This window comes from Mycteria americana, chromosome 2 (assembly GCF_035582795.1).
Source record: "Mycteria americana isolate JAX WOST 10 ecotype Jacksonville Zoo and Gardens chromosome 2, USCA_MyAme_1.0, whole genome shotgun sequence".
Classification (NCBI taxonomy): Eukaryota; Metazoa; Chordata; class Aves; order Ciconiiformes; family Ciconiidae; genus Mycteria; species Mycteria americana.
Genome location: NC_134366.1, coordinates 57846272 through 57870988, shown reverse-complemented (window position 1 = coordinate 57870988; position 24717 = coordinate 57846272). Strand labels below are relative to the sequence as shown.

The 24717-nt window shown below is 39.6% G+C and overlaps 2 protein-coding genes across 5 annotated transcripts in view; one reads left to right on the top strand and one right to left on the bottom strand.

The window, feature by feature from the left end:
- Positions 1–10369, bottom strand: part of SUGCT (succinyl-CoA:glutarate-CoA transferase) — a 336948-nt gene extending 326579 nt beyond the window's left edge. For 2 of the 4 annotated variants that reach the window (XR_012774277.1, XR_012774278.1), the window contains exons 1-5: positions 10053–10369; positions 5875–5926; positions 5708–5781; positions 3419–3504; positions 2567–2617 (exon numbers count right to left, since the gene is read on the bottom strand). Coding sequence is in view for 2 of the 4 variants with exons in the window: in XM_075493575.1 (XP_075349690.1) it covers positions 2567–2617; positions 3419–3504; positions 5708–5781; positions 5875–5926; positions 10053–10230 (441 nt within the window). In the remaining 2 variants the exon portion in view is untranslated. Of the gene's footprint in view, positions 1–2566; positions 2618–3418; positions 3505–5707; positions 5782–5874; positions 5927–8007; positions 8074–10052 lie in introns of those variants that run through there. The other 2 variants (XM_075493575.1, XM_075493576.1) reach the window with 2 other exon arrangements.
- A 2462-nt stretch (positions 10370–12831) lies between these two features.
- Positions 12832–23938, top strand: MPLKIP (M-phase specific PLK1 interacting protein). Its single transcript, XM_075493574.1, has 2 exons — positions 12832–13409; positions 18039–23938. The coding sequence occupies exons 1-2, from the start codon at positions 13050–13052 to the stop codon at positions 18240–18242; spliced, it is 564 nt and encodes a 187-aa protein (XP_075349689.1). The 5' UTR covers positions 12832–13049; the 3' UTR covers positions 18243–23938.
- Positions 23939–24717: the final 779 nt, after the last annotated feature.

The window sequence follows — 24717 nt, the reverse complement described above, 5'->3', positions numbered from 1 at the left end:
GATACTACTGACTGAATTATCACAGCTGTGCTTTTGTCATATACCTGAAGACTCTCTACTCCTTTGTTTTTAATATGATTCTAGATTCTGAGATTTGCCCTCTTCTACCTACATGGAATTTACGAGCGGGGGAAACAAAATTTATCCTAACCATGCTACCTTTCTTAATAAAAAAAATTATAACCTTATTACTTTTATTTGTAGGGCTTGGGCTCAGGACACAATTCATATTTATGTATGAGTAACCAGTGTCACAAACTTGAATTTCTTCTTGCCATCAATTACTTTATAGACATGAACACTACTTTTCATAGTAACAAATACATCGCTGAACAACGCTCAATTCTATACACATCTGTCCTGATGTTACCAGGAGACAACTGAAAACAAAAGCCTGTTATAGATAACTTCCCTTTACATATTCTTTTTGACAAAACTCCAAACAGAGAAAGTTATATTCTGGCTCCATCTGAGATGCAATAATGGAATGGCAAGACCAAATACTTCCAAAAACTATCACTCTAAATCAAGCAGAATGATAACTCCACAAGTAGAGTCACACTTCAATAATGCTTCATCACTCCAGTCCACAATGTTGCTATATCACAGATAGGGATGTCATTGATTTAAGGAACAGAAAGCTGTACTGGTTATGAAAGCAACTTTAATAAAGGATAGTAACTATAAGAAATTACTTTGTCACAGGAGATCTCCTCACTTCCACAGCTAGTGTGGTAAATATTTCACAGGGTTAGTTCTCCTACTGGAAATTCCATAACATCACATCTTAGGAAGTAATTCTTATACCTGCTTGACTAGTTCAGTGACATCAAGCTAAGGGAAAAATTAATATTGCTGCCAGCAGGAACCATTTGTCTGTAGATCTAAGTACTCTTACTGCCAGCTATCCTATCTTCAGCATCATGATAGCTCTACATTACAGTGTACAAGAGATCTTACCAGTAGGAAAAGGGTGGGAAGCCCAGCCCTGAGCTGACAGAGAGGATGCTGCTCTTGCATGACAAATGAGGGAGAAGAAAGTTGTTGCTTTGATTTAAAAATTATGTGGGATTTGAATGCAACCAGGCACCTGAGCCTCAAGCACAAAGGTTATATTGCAAATTCTTAAGTCACCAGCCATTCAACTCCACAGACCATAAAAAGGTTCTCCATATTGCAAGCAGAAAGTTATACATTTAAAACCAGAATCAAGCAGTAATCTTCCTGCACAAATACCAAGATGAGAAAATAGGAACTTCCTAACCACAAACAGTGGCAAGTCACATACAAAGCTTATGCTGAAGCCATCTTTTCTCCAGCTCATCCTGACTCATAGGCCCAGCTGCCTTTAACTCTTCAAAACAGGTCCAGCCCACACATGTGGAATCAGTGGACATTTTGCATAGAGTAGTTTTTCTTTCACCATTTTTAAAGGTTAAATAACAAGCTAGTCTTATGTGAGAGGAACAATTTATAGCCGTTATTTAGAATGTGACTAGTTTATCCAAAGACACATCTGTGTTATACCATGCAAAATTATTCCAAATGACAGTGTCTGTTTCCAAAACCTTTAGAAGATAAACATATGGCTTCAAAACAAATCAACAATAAATGGTTCTGTTCTGCAAAGAGAAAAGGCACTGCTGAATCCTTGGCTTATAAGTTCCAAAGATTTCCATATGAAGTGTCTTTTACATAGCTGACAGGGAAGAAAAAGGTCAAAAGTATCAGACAACTTAATCTATTTCCATTTCATGCAATATTCCCAAAAAAAATACTACCAAATTCCATTTATTCCAGGACACATACAGTCTCACTGTGAAAAAGTGACTGGAACTGATACTGAAACAAACAGTAACAGAAGCCAGCTCACCTTCCTAGATGTTAGTACTGCAGGGCTAAAAACACAGCACTAGCAAGTAGCTGGTCTTATGTTTCTCAATAAATAAAAAACGGATGACAAAGCACAGGGTCCAGAGAATGTGAAATATGATGTTTTTATTAATTTTTCAATGGAAAAATAGATCACCCTTAAAAGACCCTTACATTCTGAACTCAAATACTGAAAAAATAAACAAATATTAAGTTTGATCTACAGGACAGTATTTCTCAGAAAGATGCACAGCAACTGAAGTCATGAATATACTGTAACATTCAAAAACCTGCAAATACTGGAGCCCAGTATCTCCTCTTTGTAAACTGCTCACTGACTTCATCAGATGAGTCCAGCTTGAATCTTTCTAATGAAGTATTACAGCAAGATCAAATACAGCAACAGTAAAAGGAAAGCACGAGGCTGTTACCCTTTTCCTCACAATATTTAATTTGAAGCTTCTGATGACATTTTCATATAAATTTATGTAAAATCATTAGAAATTACACTGAACATTGAGTCCAAAAACACAGAGTACAGAGGCTTACACTGTAATTTAACAAATTTACTGCACATACACATATTTTTAATTATCAGATATCAAATTAATACTTGAAATGCAGCGTTTATTCTTTATTACTCAGGATCAAAACAATACAAAATAAGTACAGTTTGCATGCTATCAAAACCTACCTCTCTGATTAGCTTTGCTCCTTTTGAATCCTTCATGTTGATAGCTATACTCTGGGGATAAAAAAAAAATACAACAGTAATTTATGTGAAAGTCCTTCTGGTGATTATCAGCCTCTTCTAAACATAACCAACAGTCAAGTTTCACACTACAGATAAATCAAATAAGTAAATTTTAACACACACCCCACCTCCCCCTGCAAAAAAATTTCTGCTGGTAAAGCAAGCTGAACTGTCTCACCAATGGATCAGACAAGCACCAAAACAAGTCTGACAGATGTGCAGCTGGGAGCTGCACTGCCATCTGTTCACAGTATGTTTGTACAGCACTTACTACTCCAAGTACACATGGGGACACCAGAAACACTTGTTTCAATGGCAACAAACCATTAAACAGCTCAGGCATGTCATGAAACTTCATCTTAATCCTGAATTTTCACAAGCTACCTTTAGCCAGCCTAACTGTGGTATGATGCCTGCTCTCCTCCAGCTCCAGCTGCCAGCTGATGCAGGTCAGCTGAGTTGATGCACTTGAAAAAACTGATCCTTCAAATAAAATAACCCTTACTTTCAGCATGGTTCATTTTCAGTCAATTTGCGCCAGCAACTGAGGACTGGCAGAACCACTCCTGCTTTTGGAATTTGCTTCAGCTGACCATAGCACCATACCAGAGGTTTGCAGCCATTCTTGTTCAAAAGAGCTCTTTGTTTTTCTCCTGAAATTTATTCATCATAACTTAAGGCCAGTGTAACTATTGTTCATTATATATGTTAAGAATCAAACAAAGAAGTGTTATGTCTTCCGCTGTAATTACAGAAAACATAGGCTAATGTTCAATACTGCACTCCATTTACCTTCTTATTTCTATTGACGCTGAGAAAATAAACACTTTCTGTTCCAGCAAAAGGTGGGCCCCAGGCTCTTGTATCATCACCAGCTCCTGAAAGAAATACCATCACATTTTCGTAGTTGTCCAATATCACACTGCCAACAAATAAAAAGAATAAAAGTTTTCTTCCGTCATATTTAAAGCTTCATCTAGCAGGCAGGACAAAAATTAGTATACATATATATATATACTATATATACTATACTATATATATATTATATATATACTTTAGGATATTCATGTCAAAAAACACCTAAAAGTGAACATGATTAAGCTAAGTGTTTGCTAGTGCTGGGGTTACTTTTAGACTTTAAAATTTTAATATACAGCCACACACCACCAATGTATTTGCAGGTTTTTTGGTTGTTTTTGTTTGTGGGTTGTTTTTTGGGGTTGTTTTGGGTTTGTTTGTTTGGGGTTGGTTTTGGGGTTTGGGGGGGGGGGGGGGGGGGGTTTGTTTTTTAACTTAAAGCAGAGCTACAATGCCATTCTTTTAGGCAATCCAGAAGAATTTAGTAGAAGCTCTTGCCCTGCACCAAGTCACACAACGCACATGGTCAATAAGCTATTCCTGAAACACTCTGGACACAATGTCAAGATACCACTGGTCAGCAACAACTTGTTAAGCTGCATGCTGCAGGAACACCAACAAAAAGCAGCACTTGCTATAGCTGGTGCAATCCCCCACTTCCAGCCCTTCCAGAAATGCTCCTGCCTTACAAAAAGGCAAGATGGCATTAAAGCTGCTGCAGACACTGATGTCACTGTATCATTTATGCTTAATTTCCAATTTTAAACCTTTCTTAAATGTCACGAAGACTGGCAATCTATTTTAATTACAATTAAAGCTAAATTTAAATTCAGATATAATCATCATCCCGAGTGCTAGCAAGCATGCACATTCCTATATTTATTTCAGTATCTAGACTTTATCTACTTGTTAACTTCACATGAGTTAAAACTTTCCCTAGTGAGGCAACACAGAAGACTCTTTGATACTAGCATAGATACAGAAACAAGCTGAAGGACCTTTGGTCTTACACAATATAGCCACTGTCATAATTATGCTATACACTATGGTAATACAAAGTCTACAGCCATTTAAGATCAACTGTGGTAGAAGTTATACAAACATATAAATTACTCATCAACATTTGTACTGTTTAGCATCTCAAAGAACTATTTTGGTTCAAGCAGGAAGCTTGGGGAAAAAAAGAAAAAAGTCTCCCTTCTGTATATTACCACTTCAAGCCATTCAAAACAAAACATTTCAGTAATACTTTCCACATAGGACACTAGTGTGGCTACTATCCTTTATGGATTAATACTCCTGTGAAAGTAGACATCCTCTCACAGAAAGAGCCGATTACTCACATTCTAAAATGTTTGAAATTCAGAATTCTCAGGCTGCCCATCTCCTTCAATCACAAAACAAAACTAAGAGCTGGAATGCAAATCTCCAAAGTAACTGACATTGCTCCATTCCTACTACCTAGGTACTTGGAATAATACCACCGTCAATCTCATGTGATAGTACAAAATTGATGCAGCTTCTGCCCTGTCACAGAAGTGAAAACTTTTGAAATAATGGTGGGTGATTAAGGATAATCCATAGGTTCATATGACAAAACTTGTTAGACATTCAATGTTTTTTTAAATGTTCAAACATTCAATATTTCCTATTTAAAATAAAATATAGGGAATGTAATATATTTTAGTATCTCAAGTGTGTAATTATTTTCACCAGCTCTTTTCAAAACTAATACCATCAAAAGAGAGAAACTTAAAACATGGAAACTTTAAGAAGAAAAAAATACATGACATAATGTGAGGCATAATTACATGCCTCAAATGCATAATGATGCATAAAAATGAAAGCCAAATGCAGGGAATATTTCTAAAAAAGAACCGAATGCCATGCAATTTGTAGTGGCAACCTACTAGTACTCTACTACAACAGAAATAGTAGGAGGATGTAAAACATTCCCAAAACTTGAAAACTGCTGGCGCAAAAAAATATACAAATAGCTACAAAATTAATTATTTCTTAGCGCAATACCATACACACACTGTCACCAAAACCACACCATCACCAAATAAACATCACACACATATCACACACATATCACTAAATATTTTCAAAAGTTTTCAATCTTGTATTCTCAGTCATGTATTACTTAAAATACATAAACAACTATTTGTTAAACTACCTCACATTCTTATTACATCTAAAATAGATAAATAAAAATCTTACCTGGTCTTTCCACTTTGATAACTTCAGCCCCTAGATCTCCTAAATTCATTGTGGCAAAGGGCCCTGCAAGCACCCTGTAATATTAAAAAAAGATTGTTTTCTTAGTTTTTCCTATCAGAATATTTGCATCTAGACAGACTGTTCCAAATTACAGACAAAACACAAACCTTGTTAAATCAAGAATTTTCACACCATCCAATGGCTTTACATTACTAGCACCTGACAAGAAACAGAAAACAGTAACTTACTCTTGAATTTTTTTTTTTTTTAAGATATGTTTCTCATTGGTAGTCTGCAACACTCTCCCATCATCCTCTCCCATCTCCCTCCCCAAATAAAGGACATAAAGCTTTCTGCACAGGTAGGTTATTAGAGTACATCACATTAGTAAAGCCTTTCAAAGCTGGAAAACCTTACAGTTAGCATTGCAGAACCTATTCTAAACACCTAGCAACTCTACAATAAAGCTACTTTTTAGAGATATTTTTATATGTGCCTTCCACAAACACTCATATAGCTTTTAAAGACTGAAGAAAGATGCAATAAAAGCATAGCAAGCAACATCAGAATGACACAAACTAAAACTAATGGGTAGCAGACCAATGTGAAGCACAGTATCCTCACAAAGGGTTTTGACCTGACTTTGACCCTGCCATAGGTAGACCTATGTACTTGCATCACACATGATAAAAGAATATCTGCATTTCAAAAAAGAGGTTACAAAACTGAGGACAGAATATATGAACCAAGGAAATACTCATTCTACCTTTAATTTTCAATGGCAGTTGCACATGCAAGATAACCACCAGGAAATCACAATGCTTTCCTCCTTTCCCTCACCCTTTCCAACCTGACTAGCTCTAAGAAGCAACAGCAGTGGCAATAAGCGTCCCAGACAGAGCAAGCAATCTCATAGTCTAGACCGCAGATTTGCCAACTATCTCTTGGGTGACCTTGGGTGATCTTCTGTTAACTCAGTGTCTTTAATTGCAGGCTGGGGATGCAAACACTTCACCACTCCATGTGGACAGTAATTTCATTACTATTTGGAAAGTGGTCTTATACCACACACACACACACAAAAAAAAAGCACCTGCCAATAACATCACAAAAATTACACAAATACTAACTTGTGGTAAGCATCTCTTTTTGGTGTTTGTCCAGTTAAGACAAAGATGTAAAACATGGGAAAAAAAAAAAACAAACACAAAAAACCCAATCAATTCAAGCATAGACTTCTTTACAGAACAGGAAGGAGAAAAGAACCACAATCCCTCAAAGCTTGCAGAGCTGTGTGGTGCATCTCCCGAGTCATGCAGCAGTGAATGCCTGTGTCACCTGCTCCACACTCCCTCCATCAGACCTGAGCCACCCTTCAGTCACCCCCATAACTCTCTCTCCTACCTTACTGTATGTATGGTAAGAAGGAGACAGATATAGAGAGAGACATATAATAAAAGAGCTACAGAGATATGAAGCAGCATTAGGAATTCAAGGCTTCTGCTAAAATGTTTCCATTCACTGTACTGCTCTCAATGAGAACACTTGCATCCCATTCTTCACTCTCAAGACATTTTCCTCAATTATTACCAATCACTCTAGAGGGACTTGAGTTTAACGGGTTTTGGTTTTTAATACAATATGCAGACCAAGCAGCATGTTGAAAATGTGCTTATCTAGGAGTGGCCATGTATTTCACACATTTCAAAGCCTTTAGGAAAACTCAGGTTGCTACCTCTCTTCAATTCTGCACACCTCAGTGAAAGTTCCAGGTGTTGGAAAATACTTGTGCTAGTGCCAGGTAAACACCACAGATCCTCCAGCGTAACCTCAATTTTATCAAGTTGGCTCTAGTTGAGCAAACACTTATACATATGCTTGTCTGTTAAGGAACTGAGTGCATCCTTGCTTCACAATGGCATTACTCTGTGTTTACAGAAAATATGTAAACAGCTTTACTGAAGAGCACAGCTCCCTAAAAAAAAATATATCATTTTAGTTAACAAAAAGGGCTCATCTTCCTCTAGTCTTTCCACACCTTTTAAAGCTGCACTCTCTTAATGCTTCACTTATTCTCCTCCCAAGCCAGCATTTAGCATCACTTAATTTCTCACAGATACACTACCAGAACAACAACAACATTTCAGAGCCAACAGGTTCTCTACCTGTGGCTAACCGAGTTGCAGGAATCCATAAAGCTATTTCTCAAAGAAGCCTATAAAGTGTTAAGATTAGACTGTAAATATGCATTTATGCATAACTAAGACTGATGATTCCTTACTAATTATCATATCACTCACATTATGGTAACATCTAACACTCCATTCAGGGATTAGGACTTTTCTATAGTTGGAACAGAACAGGAGAGTACAATTGTTGTTTCAGAGACAAACAGACCATTGTGAATTTTTTTTAATGCCAATAAATAACGCTGATGTCCACAATGATGAAATGCAAGAAAGAGGAGAGATCGAAAGCTTGCTTTTGAAAATCTGAGAAAAAAAAAATAGACCTGTTAGTCTCTTCAAACCAGAAGAGCACAGATATTCACAAAAGAAAATATATAGCACCTAGATTTGCATTCCAGCAAGACACTAATTTGCTGAAACAATTATAATAGAAAGTCTTTTGATTATCAGAGAAACAGCAGTTCTGGTACGCTGATCCTGAGTACCAGAGTGCTACCAACGCCTTATTGCAAGAACAAAAAGAAACAAAACCACACCACAAACAAACAGAAGAGATCATAATTAACAAGTATTGACCAGAAGCATATCCTTGCTTTTTTTATTTTTTTTCCCCCTTTTTCTCACTAGCTTCCTATCAGGCACATACCCAAAGTTAAACTTTTCCCACAGAGTGTTTTTTGTTGGAATTCTGGCTCAATAGTCTAAATTCTCTAAAACGCAAACTCACATCTTCTCTTGTATTTTTGCTTTTAACTATTCCAGTAACTTGATGACTGAAAGAAAAATCCACTCTCCCAGCTCTAACTATACCCTATTTGTAAACTCTTTATTCCCATGATGCTTGAATTTACTGTAAATTAGACAGTCATATGTATTTTTTATAAATAACTTTGATGAAGAATAAACAGATCCACTCACTCTCAGTATGATTTAAACTCTTTAGTTAAGCTCAGTAGGTTGTCCTAAGGTTGGCTGAACATTACAATATGAGCAAGCAACCGACAGAGAGATTCTATAGAACAGAAATTAATTTTCATGTCATATTCCCAAAAAAGCTTTTCTTTATACTTGTAAGTGACAGAAGAGGGCACTGAGAATAGAGCCAAATTAGTGCATTTAATATTTTTGCACCAATGCAAATTAACAGTAAATAAATAGATTCCATTCCAATTACATCCAATTCCAGAGGACAGCACTCCTTAACTCTATTGTATCCACAATCAATATTTTTTCATTGATACATGCAGAAAGTTATGATCAAGTCCATCACTACCGTGGGTTAATTCACTATCAATAGGTACACTCCAACCAGGGACGCACTTGGTATGTTCATCTTGGGAACCAGAACTCCAAACTTCTGATTCTAATGCAATCAACACAACTGTTAGTATTCTCCTGTATTATTAAAAAACAGAGAAACCTGAAAGCCAGAGGAAAATGACTTTGTTGCAGCTTGGTTTTATTTTTCTTCATTAAAAAACAAACAAACAACTGTATGAAGTTAGAGTTTTGCAACGTTTGAAAAATCAGGCCTAGAACTGGACAGACAGCAGGCACTTTCCCCCCACCCCCGCCCCCCGCCATTAGCTGAAGCTGCCCGGAGAGCTGACCCGCTCCCTGCCACACGCGAACCAGAGCTACCGGCAGTGCGGCACAGCCGCTGTGCAAAGTCCAGTTGCAGTTACACTCAGCAAAACGTCGCAGCCCAGCAGGGAGCAGAGCAGCGGACCAAGGCTACGCAAGCGGCCGCGTTGGCTACAAGCGCGGCCGCGAGGCGATCCCGTTCGCCACCCACCAACAGCCTCCCGATCTCGCCCCGGCGCCACAGGCCCCGCGGTGCCGGGGAAGGGGGACGGCAGGGCTGGTAGCGAGCTCAGCACCTGGCTGCCGGCAGGGTGCAGCCCCGTTCTCCTCCTCATAGGAGGCCACGGGGCCGGACCGCAGCGCTGCAAGGAGGCGGCGGCAGAAGCCTCCCTCAGGTGTTTAACGTCCCGCCCCCACCTCCCCAGCGAAACGACCCCTGCCCGAGCCGCTCGCGCGCGTGTAGCACTGCCTCAGAGCCCCAGCGGGATTTAACGGACAGAGGGGCCCAACGACGTGAGGGAGAGGAGGAGGGAGGGAAGGGGAGGCTGACGAGGAGGGCGCGGCGCGGCTACCTGCCGGGGGAGCGCCTCCGCTCCGCGCCCCGCCGCCGTTGCTAGGCGAGGCGGAGGCGGCGCTCAGGGCTCTGGGGCAGCGCGGCGAGGCGCTGCCGCCGGCAGCTGCGGGACAGGGGCTCCTCCACAGCCCGCCGCCGCAACGGCAGCTCCTTCTTCCCAGCCCGGCGCGCAGCATCTTCGCGCGCTGTCGCCCACCGCTCGAAGGAACGCCAAGCACCTCAACGAGCGCCGCGAAAAAGGTGCGCGTTTCGCCACACAGCGCAAGCGCCGCTCGCCACCACCCCTTTCCTTCTCCCGCACCCGGGTGGAGCGTCAAATTGTTCCCGGGTTGGGGCAGTGCGCAGGCGCGGGGCGTGGCCTCCCCGTCCCCGTCCCCGTCCCCGTCCCCGTCTTTTCCTGCCGTGCGTTCTGGGGCTGCTGTCAGTTGTCGTGTTCCTTCCTCCGCGGTGGCCGGATGGTTTGTCTCTCCTATAAAGTAGTCCCTGTTAAAAGGTGCCTCGTCTGTTTTTCTGACTGTACAGGACGCAGGTGGCTGGACTTTATAAAACGGGTAGGTGTCTTGCAGGTGTTGCGGCAGTAATTCCAGTTCCTGTGTAAAAACCTCAGTATTTATACAAAATAGACTAAGTTTTTTTGCTGCGACATCTAATTCCTGTGCAAACCAGCTGGCTGATGGCTAGAAACTTGTACTTGCAGTTCCGTGTACAGACTGCAACATACAGCATTGCCAAGATGGAATGAAAGTAAAATATCCCCACAAGGGTTTTCCGCACTTACAAGGTAGGCAGCTATATTGGGTGCATTAAATCCTCTCACTAGCACGAGGTAGATCCTTTACCTCAGTTTGGTTTCACTGAAAGTGCAATATTACTCACACTGTAAGCTATATCTTCAGTTGTATTAGCTACGGAAGGGTTAGCTTGAATTGACCTTTAAGCAATTCTTCCTTGAGCTAAGTACTTTCAGGCTGTTTTTAGTTTGTGTTAGGACAGAGTGGAAGGCTTGTTATAGGGACACCATGGTGTCTTCTTGCCCTGTAATAGGATAAAAAAGCCTGCACAGAGGTTCAGCATTTATTTATGAGAAATACGCTGTGAGGATAAGACAACAGCTGCATCTCAAGAATAGCTGAAACTTCGGACTGCTTGAAAATTACGAATAGCACAGGCTTAAGAAGTGTTACAAGTCAGATGGCCTGAATGCTGAGGAAGAACATAGAGAAAATCTTCTATGTGATGGGTTTGTTGACTGAACACGCTATGTGTAATGAAAAATATGATATGCATGCTTAAAATCCTAGAAGCAATTAGGATTTGTCAACAAGAAGAAATTCATCAGCAAAACTATCCCAGTATAACTCCATAACAGTATGTATTTCTAATTTGCTTGGTGTGAAAAGGGTTTAAATTAAATGAAGCTATCCTTTTCTGGAATAAGAGTGATCAGGCAAGTTGATACTTAGGTTGATAAACTGTCTTGTGTAGACATGGCATTCCTTGTCTGCATAATAATAATACATAGGAAATTGGTCTTCTAGAGAAGATAAAACAGTAAAGGATTAGCAAAAAATTTAAGTGAGCAGTGTTAGTCTCTTTCCATTTTAGAATTGCAAGGATATTGCCCCGGTTTTTACAGGGAGATTGATAAACATAGTGGAGAGCTGAGTTCACTGAGAATATAAAGTTAGTTATCACCATTGAGGGGAAAAAAACCCAACAAACCACTGTTTAAAGCCAAAGAAAAGCCAGACTGATATACAAAGCATAGAAACATTCTGCTTATTTTATTGGCTAACTTTTGTTCGCTGCTGTTCTGAAAGCCCTTTTTAACTTTCATACATTGCAGTGTCCTAAAACCGAGTAGTGCTTTGTTGCGCCGATGAAAATCAAAAAAAAAAAAAATCTTTACTTTTTTCTACTGAGCTGTTGAGGAGTTGCATTAACATAGCTGAGAATAGAGCAGGAATGCTAATAAATAACATTGTGAAATTGAGTTTATGTTGCTAAATATAAGGTTCTCCTCCAAGAGAGCGTTTTCCCATGAGTTTGTACGTGTAGGTCTCATTGCCTGAGCTACCCCTCTACTGAAGAATTGCTAACAGTTCAAACTGATTTAAAAAACCCCCTTTTCATTAAAGTACTCCTTAAATATGTCATTGTATGTGTTTTCAGTTGGGACTGCTATAATATAGGCAGTATTTGCAGGCTTATATATTAAAGGACTACACAAGAAAGGAGTACAAATAAGCAAAGTGCCATGAAATGTGAGGCAAATACTTGCTTTGCTTTACAACGGTTGATTTTGATGATTTTTATCAACAGTAGTACCGTGGGCATTCACTTACAACTATATGGAGTTCACAAATACCGGGGTTTATCACTATGCCTTGTAATTTCAGTTAACAGGCATAGCTGCTACACATCTTCTAAGACTCTCTTACTTCAGATTACTCCTCTTCAGCTTGAAAATGCACAAAATTCCTCAGGGTTAGCGTAACAAAACTCTGTTTGAGGCTGACGAGCCGGCCACCTGCTCTCCCGCCCTCCTGGTTCCAAGCGGGATGGACAGCCGCCGCGGGGACCCGCTCTCCGGGCACCGGGAGGAAACGCGTTCGCGAAGGTGGGAGCCGTCCCCGGAGCAGGCCCGCGGTGAAGCCGCGCCCGGCGGGTACAAGCGCTCCGCTCCTGGCGGAGGCCGAGCCCACCCCGGCCAAGGCCCGTCCGCCGCCTCCCGCGCCCCGTCAGCCGGGGCGGGCTGAAGGCCGCGGAGGCGGGGCGCGGCTCTGGCCGCGCGCAGCGGCCGTTGCCAGCCGGGCGTCCCTCGCCTCGACTTCCCCGGCCCGGAACGTTTTGAGCCCGGAACCTTCCGGCCGCCTGGCGGGGGAAGGGGGAAAGAGAAAAAACCAGAAGCGACGTCGCCCCGCCGAGGCGCCTGCTGGGGGACGCCGTTGCGCAGGTTTTATTCCTCTCCGCCATCGCCTCGCTGGCCTGGGCCATGTACCGGCAGAGCTTCCGCCCCCCGACTCCTCCGTACGCGGGCGGAGGCTTCCGGAGCCCTCCCTCCGGCGGCGGCCCCGTGCCACCCTCCCCGCGGGGCTACGGGAGCCCCCACCACACGCCGCCCTACGGCCACCGGCCTGGGCCTTACGGCAGCGGCCACTCGCCCCGAGGCCACAGTTTCCACGGCGGCGGCGGGCGGTTTGGGAGCCCGTCGCCGGGGGGGCAGACCCCGCGCAGGCCGCAGAGCGTCAGCCCCCGGTACCCGACTCCCTACGGCGGCAAATCCCCGGCTGGAGCTCCCCTGCACCCGCAGCAGCACAAGCGCTCGCCCGGGGGCTTCCAGAGGCACTACCAGGTATGGGGCAGGGTGATAAGGGAGACAGGCCTGCGCCTCCGCACAGCGGGGCGGGGGCGGGAGGGAGGGAGCTGCTGCTGCTAAGCGGGGCCCTCAGCCCGCAGGGGAGAGCACGGCGAGGGCTTGCGACGAGGCGCAGCATCCTTCCGCTCCACCACGATTTCCAGGCGAGAGCGAGACTTGCACCATACAGGGTAACATCTGTCTCCCCCCTAGTAGAGAGGATGGAGAGACCCCAGCTCAGGCAGCTGTGTGATCAGGGAAAGGAAGAGGGCCCCAGGCCTGTCTGAGTCCTGTTGTGAAGACACAAGGACTCACAAGAGCGTAGCTGTCTTCATACTCTGGCGTGTGAAGGTAGAGAGAAAATTAAGCCCCACCCAGAACTGCAGCAGGCACCTCTTTCCCTTGTATGTACCTCCCTTTGATCGGTTTTCTTTAACACAGTGAAGTGCTGTGTACTTTTACTTTGCCTGTGTTGTCTTACATCACGGAAGCTGCCCTGTCCACACACAGAGAATTCTGGGACATGAGTAGAGAAGTGTTCTATTGAAGAGAATTAAGCTGAGGCGGCTCTAAGCAGAAATGAAAGCATCTGTTAGGAAAACACTATCATTTTAAAGTCCTTGCATTGCACTGAAAGCCTTAGTTTTTATAAAGTAGTTTTCCTGAGAGCTATTAGCAACAGGTTCTGTGAGCTAAGCTTTTTTCAGATGGTTTAGTTGGGGCATGTGACTGGCAGTGCAGATAGGGATAACATTCTTGAGATGATACCAACTTTATCTATGTAGCTGGCTTTATGCAATATTAGAGAAACCTTAAAAGTGTTAACAGATGACACGAGCAGTACAAACAATGATAAAATTTTCAGGTGCCCTTACTGACACTTTAAGGATTAAACTGTAATAATGAAGTCAAATCTTAATAGAGATTACTAAAATCTTCATGTGCCTGCACTGCACAGTCACATTTCCATTCAAAAATAGTCTTTGGTTTTTTTTTATGATGCAGATAACTATCTTGCAGGAATTTCATTAGCTGGCGGAAGGGGATAGTTATGAACTTTTCTATACATTTTCTTCAACACAACACCAAAAGCTCTCCCAGTGTGGAGACCTACAGATTGTTTAACCTCTGCACCTGTTGAAAAGGCAGAGGATGTGGGGTTTCTGCTGCAGATTCTGGAGGGACGGTTTATGTCACCAATGTCTAGACACTTCCCTTCAGAAGGTCACTCTTCGGATATTCAATTAAGTGTTTTTTAAAAGCCTGCCTTAAATTAACTGAGCAGAAGAATATGCAGGAATCTTTTTGCCTCTAATTTTAGTCAGAACTGTTTCATGTCAGGACCTGTGGGCAGGAACAGTTTCATAGGCTCCATCCTTGGGCTTAAGTAAGAAACTTGACATAAAGAAGGTACAACTTTGAATCCAGTCACAGATTGTCAACATTTTCCTTTCTCCCCTTTCCTTCTGCAGACCTTGTTAGTAGTTTAGGAACATTGACCTGATTGTGATACTTTCTAAGACTAGAAAGACATCATATGTCTGTAGCTTTGCCTAGGACTAAGGTAATGTGTTTGTGCGTACTTTTACCTGTACGCATATGGGTTGTTTTGCCTGGGAGGGCAATAGAGGCAATCACAGAGGGAGGAAGTTTCATAAACCATGAGTCCCCATTTTCTTCAACATGGGCAACAAGAATTTCAGTCCGTGAGGCCGTGAGTAGATTCAGGTAGAAGGATATGTTCTAAACATCAAATTTCTTCTGAGGTATGTGGATTGTTCCCTTCTCTTCTGTAGATGCTATTGTTAAGAGAACTACAGTGCTTTTGAAATTTATGATGCTACTGCCACCTTTGAGATGAAAATCTTAAGTGACCTTTTAAAATCTCATCAGGAAATCCAAAAGACAGTTTATATTTACTTTAGTGTTCTATTTGTGACGTGTTATTAGTATTTTGTGCTCAAGCACAAAAAGCTTGCAGACTTTCATGTTTTGAAATGAACAGAAAACTTCAAGAAAAACATAGTAAGCTTGATTTTTCTGAAATGGCTGACTTAACCTTTATGTGGCCAGGGCTTTACAGAGCTTTCTGTTTTTTCCGCAGAGATGCATCTGCTTTAAATTTTTATGAAAATGTTTGTTGTATCTCTTGAATATCTCCTCTTAGAATTCACTTAGTGGTAGTGTTTCCCTTTCTACACTCAATAGCAGTTAGTGAACTAGCTAGTAGCAGTAGCTAGTTAGTGGTAATGGGTTAAAAATTATTACAGAAAGTAAAAAAAAAAATCTTGTGAAATGGTATAATCTTGATTTCTGTGTTTCTGTGCATCTGCCAACAGCTAAAATTACATCAGGTGAAGAAAGTTGATAAAAGGAGTGACTGTCCCCATTTTCAAGGCAGTATTACCCTGTTCAGTAACATGTTAATGAACAGCACCAAAAGATGTTTTATCTACAGTAGAGAGAGATTTGTTATCTGGAAAAAAAGTACTGAGAATAGAATGACTGTTTCTTTATGGAAAGTTCAGTGAGAAAAGGCTGTTGGCACCAGTGATCATAAAATATTTTTATTTTTTAAGGTGTCTTTGGCACCAAACAGTTTTTCTTGCACAGAAATTTTCACTTGCACAGGTAGGGCTATTTTCCTTTTCCACAGGGCTATATTATGAATAATCACATTTTGATTTTTTTTCTAAAGAAAATACAAGGGGGAAAAAAGCATATAATGACTAGTATTCTAAATTTAAAAAAAATAATATCTACATGCTTAAATTTAAACCTTGTTGAAGGCTGTCAATCTTGTATTACATAATAATACATTTCCTAGATTTCACATGTGCAAAAACGTTGGTGTTATTGATGGCCTGCATTATATTGTAGTGAAATTTAATATTATAAAATAAATCCATCCAAAAGAGTCTTACCATTGAATTATTTTGTTCTGTCACTGGATACTGCAGATCATTATGTCAGTTCAGCTTTCTTTTGAGTGCTGCAGGTTAAACATAACATTAAATAAACTCCATACTCAAACTGTTTTACAGTGTCAAAAGTTATAGGGTCTCCATTAAACATGGTGTTTTAAAGAGTTTTTTTACTTATTTTGAAGATAGAATGCACTGTGTACAACTGCTTTACTACTAAATGTGAGTGCTTAACATAAATGGCACTTTTGCTAGTGCATGTTGACTTGCTCTAGGAAATTCCTTGTCCCTTAGTAAGTTTTTTAGATGTAATCTGAGGTGATTCTCTGACCTTACCCTCATGGTTTTGATACAATAAAGTAATTCTCTACCTTTTAGTAATTTTTCACTTTTGAGATCATCTTACCTGCATAACCTAATTATACTACAATGAATCATTAGAAACAAGTGCCCTGTAAATAAGATGGGGATGTTCCCACATTTAGATTGTGTAGCCATTATCATCAAGCTTTAGGAGTTCTAGAAATGTACTTACTGGGACCACACAAGCAGACTCCTGCCACAGCACATTTTCAGAAATAGGTTCAAGACTAAGCAGTTATCAGTGGAATCTGTTCTTCTGGCTAAGCATAGGGGCCTTCACTATATGGCACCATTTCTCAGTTTTACCCAGAAATTGTTTCATATGATCTATTTACTAATAGGGCTTATTAGTCAAATTCATCACTGTTGGTCCAAAAAGTCGAGGGGGGGGGGGGGCAGCCTTTAATCAGTGCTTTTATCCTCCTTTACAAAGTCAGAGGCTTATAATCAGCCTCAAGGAATTCTGTTCTTCTAATCATACGGAATGCAACAGGCATGTTTGGAAACTAACTGTTGTGTATCTGTAGTGTAGGTTGGTTAACTTTAGTTAAAACAAATGAATTGAAACGAATATAGCTTTAGACAAAACCTCACTTTTCTGGGAAAGTAAATCTAAGGAAAAAAACAATGGATGATGCTAACAGGAGGTTATAGCGATTTCCTTTGTTGTAGCTCTCTAAGTTGCAGACCTGTACCAGGTTTGTAGAAGCAATTGTGGTGATCTTTGATCTAAAAAAAAAAAAAAATCAAATATCAAAGGCCCATGCAAAAGGTTTTTCTTCCATGCAATATCTGCTTAATCACTGAATACCATCCAGAATGTATATCAAAGAAAGTAAGCTGTTCTCAAATTTCACAGAACACTAGTTTGGTTAAAACAGGGTGTTTTTCCCAGTAAGTTCTTCAGGTCTTTTGTAGCTGTTTGCTTTATACAATGCTGTGTTCAATCTATAAGTACTTAATATCTGACGTCTGCTCTTGTAAACATTATCAGCTCTTCCTCAGCCTCTAACCTCCCTGTTTTGTTGTTCAGCTTTTCAGTTAGACATGTCATTGACTTAGGCAGCTTCTGAAAAATAGCATGAGGAGCTTTTCTGTAGTTATGTGCCAGAGTGACGTAAACGAGCATGTTGGAGAAGACTTTTTTTCTTATCCTGGTAAATCATCACTCATAATTAAGTATAATAAAGTTAATATTTTCTAAGGAAGATGCAGGTGAGGAGTAGTAATTATCATTAATAATTAGCTTCAAAGCTCTGCTGCATTAGAAGGAACTTTTTTTTTTCCAGTTTGAATTAGTCTATTAAATGTTTCTTTACCTGATGGTTTTCTTCCAAAGGGATCACCCAGGACATCTACTCCATTTGGTACAGCGCATGGCAGAGAGAAAAGAGTGTCTAATGATGTGGAAAACTATTACAGACCTTCAATGCTTGAGGACCCATGGGCTGGCCTAGAGCCAGTTTCTGTTACAGACATAAACCAACAATACAGCAGTGAGCAAACAACATACACTGGTAAAAAAGGGAGGTATTTCAGCTAACACTTTTAAAGGCCAAATAACTCCATCTTGTCAGGAAAACTTTCGGACAAAATCTTTACACTTACACAAGATGAACAATAATCAAGACCTTAGATAATGCTTTTATTTGATCACCTGTCCACCCTTTTATCCTACTTTTTTTTTATTGCATTGGATATTTTTATGTATGGGAGGGAAAAGGAGTGGTAGGAAAACTTACATTTCTGGCTACGTGGAAGTGCCTACCAGCTTTGAAGAACAAAGTGTTCTTTAATCACCAGCGACTGATTTGTGACTGTTAAAACAGGTTTCCATATGTTTACCTCTTCCATGCCAGATTGTTAGCCTTTTATTGTAAACTCCTTTAGTAAATGGTATTTTTTTATGTTTCAGCATTTTTAGAATGAAGTAACTTGGAAATAAAATAAAGTTTTGTAAATTCTTGTTTTGTAATGTATAAAGATTATTTTAGGACTTTTGTTAAGGTGTACACATTAACACAAGTAGTACTAGTGAAATTAGGTGACTTCTGTAAATGTGCTTGTATGCTGTAGTTAACCTCTGATTTTGTGCATAGTGTTTTTTGTTAATTGTAGTGTAACATGAAGTTGAAACATGACTTTTAGCCATCTCAGGAAACAAATGTATTGTCTTTGGAAAGTTTAATTTGTTGAACCAGCTCTTGAATCATAAACATAATTCTGTAATCATTTGCTTTTGTATTTAAAAAAAAATTAGACATTTCCAGATTATAGTAACAAGTCTGTTCAGTGGCAGTTTAAGTCTAAGGAGCACATGAAACATCAAGATTAAATAAATGCAAATGTACTTTCTGGATCCACCTGTTAGAATAGCATAGAATGAATGAAAGTTTGTTATACAGTTGACACTTGTACATGCATAGCATTTTTTTTTATCTGTACAAGATTTTTCAATTTTTTAAATTATTTTTACCTATGGCAAGCATCTTTGCCTGAAGAAGTCTTGTTTTGTGTGCATGCATGCTATATTTTTATACTGAAGAGGAAAACAATGAGGGTTTTTTAGAGCTTGTCTATATGTGGAAGATCCATTCTTAAATCCAATAGTGAATATTGTAATCTAGAATAAATAAGAAATAGTTCTAGCTGCAGGCATGCTCTTAACGTGCCATGTTAAGCCTGCAGTAGATACCTACATTTTTGTTGGAGGTACCATTATTTTTTTGTTGATCTTGGCTTTTAAGCAGTAGGTAGAGCGTGAAAACTTAGTTAAAAATAAATAAAAGCATTAGTTCAGTTTTCAAAATATATTTTGTTTTAAGCTTCTTATATACTTCACAGAAAACATATTTTTGTAGTCCTGAAGCATGGTTAGGTAGAAAAAGCACAGGGAATCACATTAGACTGTTCCTAGTAACTTGTCTTTTGCTGAGGTAGAATAGTCCTATACACTTCTTTATCTGTTTCAGCATAAAATGTCTTGGCTTAATACCACCTTCAGGAGCAACTTCAAACTGGGAGGTTAACATGTTGAAATGTGCTAGCTGAGTCTCTTGCTCTTTTATGACCATAATCTAAAATTTGTCACTTGTGTCTTCCCCCAAGGAGATATCAAGAATGGTTAAATCTTCATCCCAGAATCAAAACTGTGCCTTAAATGGCAGCTATCGGTATTGTTATCTGTAATGCGTACCAGCAAAACTGAGATGACTTGACAAGCTGTAGATAGTCTTTAGAATTTGTAAATCAATTAATCAATGTCATTGTGAAAAGTGAAGTATAAAGTTTTATTTCCTTTTTTTTTTAACCTTGTCAGGTGCTGTAAAGCGCCCAAAAAAAGTTACAGGGTGCTTAACCGAGTCATCTTTTTTGTTACTATTTCCTTTGTAATTCAGTGCAGTTTACTTTTTGCAATGTTTGGTGATCTTGGGGAAACAGATACAATGTTGTTTAAGAGACTAAAGCTATGACATATTCCCGTTTAGACATGAGAAGAAACTGGGTTTGGAAAGGAGAAAGGAAAGGAAAAGGATTCATGACAGAAGAGAGACTGTTAGAGGTGGGACTGCTTATACAATAGCCAATATCAGCTGCCCTTGCACAATGCAAAGATGCATTTTTCCACTTTGGCTTTGCAGTTGACCCAGGGATCAAAGCCAGCCTCCTCTGGTAATAACTGTTAACTCCTGGAAGCGAGTGTCAGACATCAACGAAGGTAAATGTTCCAGAAAGAGAATTGACGAAATAATCTTGAAGCATTGTTTAATCAATACAGGCCTTCCACAATGCCATCTGTTAAGCTGCTGCTCCAGTGCACTTCAGGATATGACCCAACAATTATAAGTACACCATACTGCTAAAGACTCCAATAATTTGGTCAAGAATCAGCAAGGAATTAAAATGTAGATATATTAAACTTACTAACCTCATCATACTGCACCAAAAACTTAAAAATTATTCACCTTTCTGGCTTCTAGGAGAAATTCTGCAATTTCAGTAAAATTTCAAAATGTCATTGTTGAATAGCTGTAAAATGCATGAACACATGTTCAGAACTATAAATATAATGTACTTAAAGCCAATTTAAGCTTTTCCTTTTTTGCTATGATATCCAGGAAGCTTAAGCACTTACTTCCTCACAGATTTTTCTCCTTTTTCCCATATGGCAAACATTCTTTTTCCCCACATGTTTCTAATGGAGATAGGATATATCACTTCCTCATTTGTTAATGAAGCCACTTCATAGTAAGAGTATGGCTCTGGAAATAGCATTTGATGATAAAAAGTACAGCATAAATACATGCTTTCTTCAAGAGCCCGTGAAACAAAATAGTGTCTGTGTCTTGTTAACGAAGGGATTCTTCTGTAATGAACACACTAAGAGTATGGGCATTGTTCTTTCTTCAACAGACTTAGACTTTTACGGTAAGTCATTTAGCTCCTTTTTCAGAAGTTTGGATTGATGTACTTTTCCATTCTGTTTTGTTTGCATTGTGTTTGTGCATCAAGTCTGTCGACTTTCCATTCAGTTGTTGTAAAGGAGTGGTATAACTCATGACTAACTCTCTTCTAGCAAAAACTTAATTTCATTTGTTGCTGTTTGCTACTGTGTTTAACAGCGAACTGCATTGCTACTACATTGTGCTAATATCACAGTAAGATAACTTAAATCAGCCGAATACAATTCTGTGTAACATGGCAACACACTGGGTGGGGAGTTACCCCAAGTTGTATACTGTAATACTTCAAAGATAGTTCAGGTTTGGGTTTTTGCTGTGACTTTATAATACAGCATATTCATTCTTCTCTGGCACTTTGGACACACTATTTTACACTGACATTGTAAAACAATTTAGAATGTTAAAATTTCAATTAAAACAGGATTTTAAAAACTCGTATCAAGCTGCTTCTCTTTAGAATTAGCAATAAGGCATTGAGACGTAGCATTTTTCTGATGTCAACACTGGGAACACTTTGCAGGGGAAATGCTTCTGGTCAACAGAATGGGTAACTACTTTTACAGTCAGGTTGTTTTTCTTTTCCTGGTAAGGATATCTTTATGTGCTCTTCACTTCATATAAAATGTGTTAATCAGACATCCGAGGGGAGCATTTGAAACATGCATTATAGGGAAAGTCTACAAGTAGCTATTCAGCTCCCTTCTAAAGAAAAGGTTTCATAGTCTGTTTGGGTTTCAAGTTGTGCTTGTGAGTAATCTCACTGATGTCAGAGGATTTACTCATGCAACCAAGATATGTAAGTATCCAACATAACAGTTTGAAAATTGTATCATTTGTTTGTCTGTCAGTGCTTTTTCCCAACTCTGCAATAAACTGCTCTGTTTAGCAATTGCTCTGAATGCAAATTCATACATGTGCTTTTAAACATGAGCCAAGACTGTCTTGCAATGAATTAAAAGTTGTTCTTACAACATTTTCCTAAATTCTCAAGCGTAGAGATTTTGTTCTCCTTTCCCCAAATCTTGGCACTTACCTTCCTCCCATCCTCCTTGTACTAGGGGAGAAAAGGGAGGATTGATTGATGAATAATCATGTAATGATTTTCGTGTCTCAGGCTTTCAGAAGCTTGTGTACCAATTGACATAGGTAACTAGATAAACTTGTTTACATTTGAGATGGCTCAAACAGCTTACACCAGAAGAAAGGAAAGAAATCACCAAGTTATGTTAACGCTTAACAGTAGTATAGTTCCTGCATTCAGTCATTAGTTCACAATCAAATTCTTTGCCTACAGTAACTTTTCATCTGAATGTCTCACTAGGCTCAAATTGAATCAGTTTAATTTTCTGTCATTTGCACTAAAATATGTGCTTTGCTGACTTAGAGTTTAAGAACACTTTCTCAGCCTGGACTTCGGAATTTACCTTTACAAAATTACTAGCTCTTGAGTGCTAGACCTCACATCTAGGCTGTCCCTTTAAAGCATTTTAGATCTGGCTAAAGAGCTTATCTCATCCTCATTACTTCCTTGATGCTACTAGGAAACCTTTGACTACTGGGCTAGAAACAGTTGGGCAGATGCTTGGTGCCAGAACAGGGTCATCAAATGACCCTTCCTCTCCTAGAGGTTACCCCTAGTTTCTCATCATTCTGGTGCATTGGGGCCCAGGAGGTGTTTTGAGCCAATTAGTCATCCATTTTGTTTCACCAGCTGTATGTGGGTTGCAGCATTTTAAACCATATCAGTGGTTTGCTTAGTGCACATCCTGGATTTTAAATTTTACCAGCATTATAAATTCCAATTTGTAGTTTAACTCCTGAAACTGTTGCACATCCTCTTCTGCAGTAAATTTACAGGTGAATTCCACTGCCCTTTGCTCACTGATCTGTGGTTGTTGCACGTTCCTTTTCCGAACTATAAATATAAATATTTGTATACAAGAAAGTAACTTCTGTGGCTAAAAGGGGTCATACCAGTACAGTTTGAGTGAAATTTTTAATACTGCTGACATGACCGCTATTAAAATAAGCGGTAGTCTCCTGTCCCCATTTAAAAGGAGAAAAAAATGAAGCAAAAAAATTAAGCAGTTGAGATGCTGAGCTGGAAACTATGGTCTGCACAGTGCAAGATGGACCACATGAGTAGGGACATCGTTACAATTCAGCATAACCTGTATTAACCCATTTCCAGATTGCAGGTAGAATGGGTTTTTAACAAATAGCTGAAAAAATACCATCCCACTCCCTAATAAAACAGAAAAAGATATTTCTCAAAAATTACCTTACACACAAAAGAAGAATTCCTAACGCAGCCTCAAATTCTTACACAGCCTCACAAACTGAGACCCATCTTGTTCTTATTTTTCTTCTGGAGAAGCACTGACTTGTTACTGGTAACTTCAAGGCTTCCTGTGACATGAACTTCAGTCAAAGCCATCAAATCACCATTTGACCTGTTCTCTGACAAAAGTGGAAAGTCTATTTTGCATAGAATATTGGACATACTCAGTTTCACAAAACTGTAAGCTGTACTAGTCACTGAATGTGGAAAGCTTTTGACACTAGATTAGCATGTATTTCTTGAATTTTTGGAGTAAAGTATTCCTGCATTTTGGTTTCAGATGTCACTATTTTGGCATCAAAAAATGTATACCTTCAAGTTCTACCAGGGAAGTAATTTTCAAATATTAAAATTAATTCCCAGAATTGCTTAATTCTGAGCATTCATTTTTTTCCAGGTAACAGCGACAGGATTGTGGAGGATGTATTAAATTTATACTTTTTTTTCCCTTACGAAAGAAAATAAGTTTACTTAATTTCATTCAAATGTCAATCTTGATTCAAGTAGTGGTGGCAGTTGCATAGTATAGTTCAAAAGAATCTGAGGCTTCTTCCTTTCTTACTTGAAAGAGCTTACATTTTCCGAAACCAGCCAGTGCAGTTTACCCAGGTGTGCTGGGTCAGAGCTTTTGCAGTTGAGATGCTGGGATGGAAATCATCATCTGCGCAGTACCAGATGGACTACATGAGTAGGGACATCATTGCAATTCAGTGTAACCTGTATTAGCCCATTTCCAGATTGCAGGTAGAATGGGATTTTAACAGGACAAAACAAGTAAGACTCCTTCCTTCACACACACACACAAAACACACCTCAAGGGATTTTTCATTTTCTAAGCCTAGGGTGAGCCACTATGTTATTGAGGTCAAGGATAAGAGCATTTAAATTGTTCTTTAATTTATTCATTCGTGACAGCATCTTAGGAGGCAAAGAATTTGACGTCATGTCAAGCTGAAATTTTTAACACAATTATTTTAAAATGGGCTGCACCAAAAATCTGTGTGTACTACCCTGCTTTTGTGGGCAGCAGTAATCATGCTGCTTGATGCTGTATTAAAATACAGTTAAACCTTCTGGTATCCATATGTATTTTGCCACAATCTAATTGCTGTGTAGTCAAGATGGTTAAAAGATGTTAGTGTAGAGTCAACATGAGTATGCTTTGGGTTTAAATCTTTGTAGTTTGCATGAGGAAATTCCTAAGAGTTCAAACT

Bases quoted from the DNA above. Each gene is read 5' to 3' on its own strand.
- MPLKIP (XM_075493574.1), top strand. From the start codon at position 13,050: ATGTACCGGCAGAGCTTCCGCCCCCCGACTCCTCCGTACGCGGGCGGA. The intron at 13,410-18,038 runs GTATGGGGCAGG...TTTCTTCCAAAG, and splicing joins GCTTCCAGAGGCACTACCAG to GGATCACCCAGGACATCTAC.